Raw genomic sequence first — 10,566 nt, 5'->3', positions numbered from 1 at the left:
ATATATATATATTTCTTTTTGTGCTTTCTTTTAGGGTATATTAGTAATTAACCAAAAATGAAAAGCTCCTCTAATAAGAAGAATAAAAATCGCATATATGAATCCGACGACATACTGTCAGTAATAATTAATATGTTCATATCATCATCAATAAGTACTGATGAATTGAATTCTTTAAAACTTGAACGATTGTGAATAATATATAGTATATACATGTATATAATAATACATAATATAGTATGCTATATGAGTTCGCACTCTAGCTAGCGTTTACAAATGTCATGTAAGAGGAACTCTAATAGTCTCTATACACAGTGACAACGACATATCCATTAATTATTATTATCATAATAGTTAGCCAATAAGGCAATAATACAGCGACACATATAGTGCAGTTCTGCAATAATACAATGGTATACACAACCATTATTACTTAAAGGTTTAGGCGTTTAGTTAAACAAATAAATAAAAAATAAAACCTGGTTTGAATTTAAAAAAAATGTAATTAAGATTAAAAGCACCATTTTAAGCGAGATTTGGGAATTTAGATTATAAGATAAATGTCATGGTGAGTTGTCACCTTGAATAACCAATGAAAACATCTATAGAGATCCACACTAAATATACACATAGCACGAACCTGCATGGATTGATTAACTTTGTCGGTCATCATTATATGATTCATGAATATGAATGGTACAAAAAAAAAGTTAGCAACAGGAAATTGCAGTGTAAACAAAAACAAAATAGCATTCACTTGTCCTTTGACCTTAGTTGTTGACCACTCCGATCATCTTTCATCTCCTTAGTCCTTACTCTTCATAGTGATAGTAAGATAGAAAGATAAAGCTTTGATTGAGATAGATAGCATACATAGGGTCAAAAATCGGTGGTCAATTGGATAGCTATGTTCAACATGCATATGCATATACTAAACCCTCTCTATCCGCTATCTCTCTCTCATTAATTAACATCATCATTATAATGCCAACCTAATGTTCTTCTCTCATTATTTCCACTTCAATATATCTTTGACCTTTGAAACGTATATATAATTTAATTTTCTTCTTGTATATTGAGGTTAATTAATTTAACGTAATAAAAATAAGTTATAACTAGTATTATTTTAAGTTTTATTATTTAAATTAGTTAAATTTATTTTATAAAAAATTAAATATGTAATATTATTTTTTATTATCAAAAAAATAAAATAAAACTACATAAAAACAGTGTAATATCATTTTTTTAAAAATTAAAACAAATAAAAAGAGACACATAAATAATTCTATCTCTAGTATGTTCACATATATAAAATATTTTTTGAGTTTTATATGTAAATTTTTTACTTAAATTTTTTTTAGTTCAACAAGAATTAAATTTTAGATTTTTTTAATCATAAAAATTTTGATACTATATCATAATATCAATTTTTTTAAAAATTTAAATCGATAAGAGAAAATATGTATCTAAAAAAATCGAAAGAACATTAAAGCAAAAAGATATTAATTAAACATAAAACAAGATTGCAACGTTAGTTGTTTATGTGTGACATACACTTGCATTGGGTATGTAGATTCGATCTTATCAGAAGGGGACACACCGGCCTTGTATTTTTTCCGAGTAGGTTCTTAGTAGTAGGAGGAATTAAGGGCTATACATGCATGATGATGATGATGATGAAGAACACGCACTAATTTGGAACGAATGAAGGTGACCACTGACCAGTGACCATCAAGTCACAAGAATATATAACTGATCATCAATAATTGTTAGCATGCACACGTGCGGCATAATGGTAGATAAAGCGTCATATCATGACACCATGCACCGTCACCCTGCAAGCTTCGTTTCTTTCTTATATCTTTGTCTACTTCTTTGATATGTAATTCGAACCTTCCCTTGCATATACAATTTGTTCCTAGCTCCGATTTTGTTTTATTTTTTTGATAGTATGCATAGCATTTATTTATGGGTGATTATATAATATATGTTGTCCTATACATACACTCCACGTTAGCTGATTCACAACCTAACAAACGCGTGGCTTGCATTGCTATCTAGCTGGAGATATATAGATTCAAACAAGACACGCTTTTGGAGGTTGGATATTATTGCATTTTAATTTATTTAGTTTAGATCCATTTAGTACTATGTTTAAATTTTTCATTTTCACTATTAAAAATGTTAGGCATGTATGTTTTTTCAATCATGCTATTTCTATATCAAAATTAGTTATCGCTATAAAATATATATTAAAAATAAGTTAAATATTTTTTTATATATTTGTTAGGTAGTATTTGGCGGAAAGACAAAGATGAAAATATTGAGACCAAAAAACAGAGACTAAGAGATAGAGATTGAAATAAATCTTAATATTCTGTTTGATGTAAAATGAGAGACAAAAATTGAAACAAGAATAAAACTCTAATTTAATTTGCACAAAAGATAAAATTAAAATTAATTAATTAAAATATGAGTATTTTAGGTATAAAATATTATTAAAATTTCAGTCTTTATCTCTAAAAATTTTAGTCTCTTGTATCCTTACTTTTTGGATGTAATGAAATACTGAAATTTTAAGACAAAGACAGAAATTTTAGTACCAATCTTTAAACTAACAAACATGATACTTCAGTCTCTCAATCTCTATCTCAGTATCTCAAAATAAACCGTTACCTTATAGTTTGGTAGATCTAGTTATCTAGCTAGCAAGTTTATTAGTCTTGTATATTCCCATGATTGTCTTTCACTTAGATTCTAGCTAAGATTACTTTGGATATTTATTGAATTTGCTTGCAAATCTTGCGGGTCTATCTATCAGATAATGGTAATGGATATACATATACAGTCGTCGTATCTACAAATTATAGTGGTCTTAATAGATTTGCATTTGTGTATATATATATATAATTAAAACGTGAAAACATGAAGGTGCGATCTATTATGTATGTTGAAATCTTTTTCTCTTTATTGCTTGCTTTGCATTTTATTATTCCCTTTCTTTATCTTCTCAACCTTGATAAGAATCTTTGAAAACTTCAAAAGGAGATTCGTAGGCATTATTATTACAGGACTTTTATTATCGGACTCACTCGTGTGGGATTTTGTGTATCAATGTCATACTACTACCCACTTCAAATGTTTGTTCTTGATTCTAATCCAGTTGGTTACACCCATTGATTCCCTAACACATTACTATCCAAAGATATACATGTGGAATAAAAAATGTGGAGAGTAATTAACTCCATAATAATAGTAAATACCTCCAATATTTTATTTCATTGTAAATTGGTATTATCTTTCCCATTCGAGGAATGAAAATCAAGGGAATGTTTGATAATATGAAAATATAGACGTAGAAGGCAGAACAGTAGTTAAAAACTTAAAATGATAAATCATAAAGCCAATGAGATGGGGTAAAGTAAAGTAATAAAATTTATTTGGAAAAATATAGATAACTAATAATATTCTTGAACAATGTGTGAACAATGTGAATTAATAGGGTTAAAAGTGTAAATTTAACGAGTAGCATTAAATTAAGATGTAGTGTACTTGTATTTGATTAGTGGTTGTTTATGTTGTTCAAGATAATCATTGTTCCCTAGCACTCTCCAATTTATTTTAACTGTATCTACATCAATTTGTTTTTTAAAATGACTTTCCTACATATTTTCACTAATATAATCATCTGATGTTTTGTTGTTAATTACAAAAATAAAATAAAGGAATCCACCACACATCTAGAGTTTTTTTTTCCTTGTTTTTGTTTTTTGGACCTAAACCAAGAAATTTAGAAGAATTTTAGCCCAAGATATAACCACGACAATTGCCCAAAAAGTGATATGGATCTTAAAGCCATAACCCAATTGTGCGGATCATACAAAAGGTGGACCTACGACACTTGTGAATTCCATCCCAACCCAAATTAAAGACAAAAATAATTGTCACACAAATAACAAGAGATATGGTCTAGTAGTTAACTCATTAGTCCGATCTAGTAGTTAGTTCATTAGTCCACTTAAATAAGTGTCAGGTTCGAATCCCACCTTATATATACAGCAACTCATTGTCAGTGCCAGATTAAGAAATATTGTGAAAAACAAAAAAAAATATTTTAATCCCTAAGATTTTTAAATTCCTATGATATTGGCATCAAATAAATTTTAAAAAAAATCTTTTTAAGTAAATTTTTTTTGCATAATTACTAACTATAGTAGCTCACACAATTTTAACTGCAAACCTATTTTATATAATATTATAAGTTTACAACAACTGAATTTTAAAACTTTCTAAAAAAAGAATAAAACATTTAAATTTGTCAAGATATTTTTTTTCAAGTGTTGTAAAATATTAAAAATTTTACATTGGCATTTTGTAAATTATTCACATTGATCTTGTAGTTGACTAAAATATACAAATTTAACTTCATAAATAACTTGATTCATTACATGCAAATTTTAAAATGTTACTTTCATAAGTATTTATATAAATATTCTCAATCAGACGAAAATTTTTATGTTAAATGAGATTTTTCGTATCTCTTCAAATGATATTAGTACTTTCTCATCTTTCTTATTAAAATTAAAGAATGATCATAGAATAGAATGTAATACCTATAAATTAAATTAAATTAAATTAAATTAATATATTGTATAGTCAAAAATAAATATAAGCTCATTTATTCTAACTTTTTAAAAAAATAATGCTTTTTCAAAATTAATTTATAATTTATTTTATAAATATATAAATTTTTGTGTATAAATAATCAAATTTGAGATAAATAAATTGAAAATTTTAAAAATTAAAATTTATTAATTGAAAAATAATTATATATAAGTAATTAACAAAGACTATTTTAAAAAGTATTGAGGTAAATATCAAATTGATACCCAAAAGATTATAGCGCTGATAAAATAGTACCTGAATTTTGTTATTGACAAAATGATCCCTAAAAGATTTTAAAATTTGACAAGTGTGTCCCCGAGCTCATCGGAGCAAATCTCCGGCAAGTACAATGCTGACATGGCCACCGTATTTTGGTGACCTGGCAAACCACCCCCAAACCCTAATCCCTCGCTCCCCAACACAGACTCCCCCTCTATCTCTCTCCCTATCGCAGCCCTCCCCCTACCCAACGCAATCCCCTCCTTTTCCCTCCCCATCGCAGCCCCAAACGCACACTCCTCCCTTTCCTTTCCTTTTCCATCACAACCCTCCTTCCCTCTCCCTCCTGTCGCAGTCCCTAACTCCAACGCACACTCTCTCCTTCTCTCTCCCTCCCATCACAGTTCCCACCCCAATATATACTCTCCCTCCCTCTCTTACACCATCACTCGCAGCAACAACAACTTCAACATCAACAGCAACAGCAAACCTCCACTACTCGTAGGAACAGCAACAACAACCTCAACGGCAAGAGCACCATCAAAGACCACTGCCATCACTGTCAGAGCCACAACAAGGCTTGGAACAGCCACATTCCCTCGGCATCTCAATTGTGCCGCTCCTCTACACATATATTCGCCTCTAAAATAAGAAAATCAGAAACGAAGCAAAACATTTTCAATTAGATAGTGAGGTTCGTAGATCTTGACAACAAAAAATGGAAAACTATAAGTGGAAGCGGTAGTGTTGGCTTGAGGCTAAGCGGCAACGGTGTCCTGCGACGTATGCAACAGGAAGGAAGGAAGAGAAGTGCGACAGAGAGGACTAAGGCACCGGGTTTTAAGTACTCGTGGAAGTTGTGGTGGTGTTGAGGGAGAGAAGGGCGAGTGTGCGTTAGAGAGGGGAGAGGGAGGGGAGTGTGCGTTGGGGAGGGAGATGGAGAAGGAGTCTGCGTTGGAGAGGGAGGGATTAGGATATGAGGGTAGTTTGCCAGGTCACTAAAATTCGGTGGCCATGTCAACATTGTGCTGGCTAGAGATTTGCTTCGGCGAGTTCGGCGACATGCTTGTCAAATTTTAAAATCTTTTAGGAACCATTTTGTCAATAGCAACAGTCAAGTCACATTTTGTAAGTGCCAAAATCTTTTGCGTACCGATTTAGTATTTACCTCAAAATTATTCAGGGGCTATTTTGAATTTTTTTTAAACATATTGGGGCTATTTTACACTTTATCTTAGGGATTGATTTTTCCAAATTGCACACGTGAACACTTAGCGATTATATATACAAGCTAACGTTTTACGTCAGTAGTCATCACTAATAAAATAGTATTATATTGTCTAACAGAAATAAACGTTAAAAATTACTTTATATATTTTAAAATTTGAGAATTAAAAGTGTTAGATTTTAAAATTATTCACTTATTTTAGTAACAAAAATACTATTTGTACACAGGGACGGACATAGGGGGGCGCGGTCTCGGCCTCCCCCAACTTTTTTTAATAGTAATAAGTTATTATGTATAATTTAATTTTTTTTAAAAAAATTATTTAGTATTTAGTTTAGTATAAATAAAAGTCCAATCTAATTTAAATATTAATAATTTTTAATATCTAAAAAGTAAGCAATAATATTAAAGAAATCTAAAAAAGAATTATTACTAATATTTTTTAATTAAATAAAAATTTTCAAATCTCATGAAGTGAATTTTTTTTCTTTTTGTCTTTTTTTATTCATTTGGTATTAATTCTCTTTGTTTTAACGGCTATAATTAAGAGATCTTTTTTCAACTATGAATATTGTAAAAAATAACTTAGAAACAAAATAAAAGATAAATTTATTGTTAATTGTCTTTTAATTATATTGAAAAGAAAATTACATTGCTCAAATAATAATAAAAAAAAGAGAAAACTAAAGACCCAAAAAGAAAACAAAAGAAAAGAGAGAACTGTATTTAGTGTGAGAAGAAGGTCAAATTAGGATTTAGAATGTATATTACGAATTTCTGACATGTAAGCTTAGCAAGTCGGAACCGAGGCAGAGGGCAAGGTTGATTACCCCTGCCTTCGTAAAACTTTGGATGTACCTTGTTCTTATAACAACAGGGACAAAAAACTTAATCCACAAGATTCCACTACCTAACCCATTTTTTTGTTTCACTCTCAAGTCAGTCAATTCATTTTTACGACTCCACCACCTGATTGCTGACACAAAAAAACTATATTAGCTAGTTTAATTTATGTATAATAGATTAAAAAATTATTTATAAAAAAAAATAAATCATGAACGGGTTCTAATTTTTAGCATTTCAAAATTCAAATAAGTTCGAAATAATCACTTAGATTATGTCTAATTTTAAAAGCAAACGTGGGCCGCTAAGGATGACCTCAAAGAATGTTGATCCATTCATTCAGATTTCAGAGACAGAAGGCAAACGATCCAACGGTGACGATTGCAAAAGGTATATATACGAACATACCGTGCGCGAGAGCGACGTGCACTCTGTAGCACGTGGATGCATGCAGAGATCACGTGCACCAATAATTTCCAATTTTCGGGTCCGGGGTCGAAGCCAACCAACCTTGAAGTCCTGCCTGGCTGCTACCATTACCATTCACCGCACCAAAGCATATCCCTCGACGACGACGAAGAAGAAGCAGCCGTTGAATCAAGGATCAGGATGGTGAATTTGCTTAACGCGTTAATGGTGACTCGGATGTTGACTCGGGAGCACCTTCAGGCTGAGGCGGTGTCAGCTCTTGGCAGCGAGATTCCGTTTGGCGATGTGTGGTGGTTCGTGTACGCCGGCATCTCCTGCTTCCTTGTGCTCTTTGCAGGGATCATGTCCGGCCTCACCCTCGGTCTTATGTCTCTTGGTCTCGTCGACCTCGAGATCCTTCAGCGCAGTGGTTCTCCTTCCGAGAAGAAGCAAGCCGGTACTCTACTACTCCTCTTCTTCCTCTTCTCTCTCTCTTTCTCTTTTTTCTCTTTCTTTTTCTGTTAACTATAATTATTACTACTGTGTAGCGGTTATACTTCCCGTGGTTCAGAAACAGCACCAGCTTCTTGTCACTTTGCTTCTCTGCAATGCTGCTGCCATGGAGGTAATTGAATTCCCAATCTCCTATTCTAAAACTCCTTCATTCAATTTCTATTCTGCTGGCTAATTGTATATATATGTATCTGATATTCACAATTGCATACGTAGATTTTGGTACTGATTGCTAAACCCTGCCTAACTCTTAAACAGCTGTTGGCTTTGAAACTTGCAATCTGCAGGCTCTTCCCATATACCTTGATAAGATATTCAACCAGTTTGTTGCCATCATTCTCTCTGTCACTTTTGTTCTCTTCTTCGGGGAGGTTTGTCATTCCCCTCTCAGTGTTATTTCAGAGTTTTTGTCCCTAATCAATGTTTTCAAGTTTTGAAATACTGCCTCTTTTGTTTGATGGTTTCAGGTTATTCCACAAGCAATTTGTAGTAGATATGGTCTTGCTGTAGGTGCCAACCTTGCATGGCTTGTGCGAATTTTGATGATAATCTGTTATCCAGTTGCCTATCCTGTTGGAAAGGTATGTTATTCTACAGAGCTTATTCCTTTCCGATATAATATAATTGACGAGAGAGCAGAGGATTGGAACACGATAGAATGAGACATCTGTGCAAAGATGTTATCTAGATTACGAACTAGATTATGATGTGTGTACAATTCAGATCTTCTTGGAGTTGTTTTGTGGACAGTTAAATGCATCTTGGTTAGTTAAGAAGAATTCTCTAGTGTGTTAGCAACCATGCCTGCAAGGGTTTAATTTTCTGTACATCATTTGTTACAGGTTCTGGACCACCTGTTGGGGCACAATGAGGCTTTATTTAGGCGTGCTCAATTAAAAGCTCTTGTATCCATTCACAGCCAGGAGGTATATATTGTTATTGTTCATCAATCAATCCAACTGTCTTGGCTTTCTGTTTGATTAACAAATATTGAACTTGCTTGTTGTAAGGCTGGGAAAGGTGGTGAGCTTACACATGATGAGACTACAATTATCAGTGGAGCGCTTGATTTGACTGAAAAGGCAAGTGCTCTAATTCACCAACCATATTGACTTCATCCTCTATATTAGTGTTTTGTTACATGGCAATCCAATGCAGTTTTCAATTTGTCATATCAATGCAGCAGAATTTGAAGTTTCTTAACTATTTTTAGTTTTAGCACACGGTGATGGTGGAAAGTGGAAACATGTGAAGGCTACTGCATGTACTGGTAAATTCTAACTAAGGTCTTGTGTTTTCTTCTTAATTTTGTCTTTGAACAGACTGCTGAGGAGGCTATGACTCCTATTGAATCAACATTTTCTTTGGATGTTAATTCAAAATTGGACTGGTTAGTTTTCTTATATTCATGGTCATTATTCTTTTATTAGTAGGGTGTAAATAGGTAACATAATTGTTTTTAAAATATGTCTAATGTTTTAAGATGAATTCTTGCTATTCTTTCTACTGAAGATATATTTTCCACCTTTGCTTGTATGTTGGGGCTAGAAATTCTTATGTTGCATTCAGGGTATAATTCTTAGTGTGTATACTTTTTTTCCCTAAAAAAAGAAGTTTAACCTTGGCAACCTAAAATCAGGGAGGCAATGGGAAAAATTCTCGCTCGTGGGCACAGCCGAGTTCCTGTCTATTCTGGAAATCCAAAGAATATTATCGGTCTTCTGCTTGTAGGTTTTAACCTTGTCAGAATTTGACTTTTTTCCCAATTATGTTGCCTTTTTGGGTTCTTATTTACATTAGTTCTTTTTCTATAAGGTCAAAAGTCTCCTCACTGTACGGCCAGAAACAGAGACCCCTGTCAGTGCTGTGTCCATTCGGAGAATTCCACGGTGCGATTGTCTTTATTAATCTCTTATTTGCTTTACAAATAATAGCATAATATCCTTTGCGTAACGGTTTATTTATATGGACAGGGTTCCATCAGATATGCCTCTCTATGATATTCTTAATGAGTTCCAAAAAGGAAGTAGTCATATGGCCGCTGTTGTTAGAGGCAAGTCGAAAGGGAAAGAAACTCCGCAGATAATTGAAGAGAAACAAGAAGAAAGCACTAGTATTGATGGGGATTCACAGTTGACTACTCCATTACTTCAGAACCATGACGATAAATCAGAAAGTGTAGTCGTTGATATTGACAAGTCTCCAAGGTCACCCAGTGTTAATAAACTAACTGGTTTGCAACGTAGTGATAGCAAAACAAATTCGTTTGAAAATATTGAAGAGGGTGAAGTGATTGGTATTATCACATTGGAAGACGTATTTGAAGAACTTCTGCAAGTAAATTTCTTTTCTGAAATATGCCCCTCCTCCCTTTCTCCAATGTTTTAATCTCCCCCGCTCTCTGAAGTCTAACCTCTCTGCTTATTATAATCGTTCTACCATGCAGGAAGAAATTGTTGATGAGACAGATGAATATGTTGATGTTCATAAGAGGTAAATAGAGAACAAACCTAAGTGGCAGAGATGGATGAAGCTACTGCAAATCTGAGCTCTGATGTTTGTTTAAATTATATTTTGCAGAATACGTGTGGCTGCAGCTGCAGCTGCTTCCTCAGTGGCACGAGCTCCATCAACCCGAAGGTTGACTAGCCAAAAGGGAGCAGTAAGTGATTAATTATTACCTATTATTA

The 10,566-nt window shown here is 32.9% G+C and overlaps 1 protein-coding gene across 1 annotated transcript in view; it reads left to right on the top strand.

The window, feature by feature from the left end:
- The first annotated feature begins 7,379 nt into the window (after window positions 1-7,379).
- Window positions 7,380-10,566, top strand: part of LOC107465250 (DUF21 domain-containing protein At4g14240) — a 4,102-nt gene continuing 915 nt past the window's right edge. Inside the window, exons 1-12 of the mRNA XM_016084241.3 lie at window positions 7,380-7,820; window positions 7,912-7,988; window positions 8,164-8,247; window positions 8,344-8,457; window positions 8,719-8,802; window positions 8,887-8,958; window positions 9,199-9,266; window positions 9,516-9,603; window positions 9,692-9,765; window positions 9,850-10,213; window positions 10,323-10,369; window positions 10,457-10,538. Of these exons, the coding sequence (XP_015939727.2) occupies window positions 7,400-7,820; window positions 7,912-7,988; window positions 8,164-8,247; window positions 8,344-8,457; window positions 8,719-8,802; window positions 8,887-8,958; window positions 9,199-9,266; window positions 9,516-9,603; window positions 9,692-9,765; window positions 9,850-10,213; window positions 10,323-10,369; window positions 10,457-10,538 (1,575 nt within the window). The 5' untranslated portion in view covers window positions 7,380-7,399. The remainder of the gene's footprint in view (window positions 7,821-7,911; window positions 7,989-8,163; window positions 8,248-8,343; window positions 8,458-8,718; window positions 8,803-8,886; window positions 8,959-9,198; window positions 9,267-9,515; window positions 9,604-9,691; window positions 9,766-9,849; window positions 10,214-10,322; window positions 10,370-10,456; window positions 10,539-10,566) is intronic.

The sequence above is a fragment of the Arachis duranensis genome, chromosome 1 (genome assembly GCF_000817695.3).
Source record: "Arachis duranensis cultivar V14167 chromosome 1, aradu.V14167.gnm2.J7QH, whole genome shotgun sequence".
Classification (NCBI taxonomy): domain Eukaryota; kingdom Viridiplantae; phylum Streptophyta; class Magnoliopsida; order Fabales; family Fabaceae; genus Arachis; species Arachis duranensis.
Note: the sequence above shows the minus strand (reverse complement) of the source record. Positions and strands in the feature narration are given on the sequence as shown.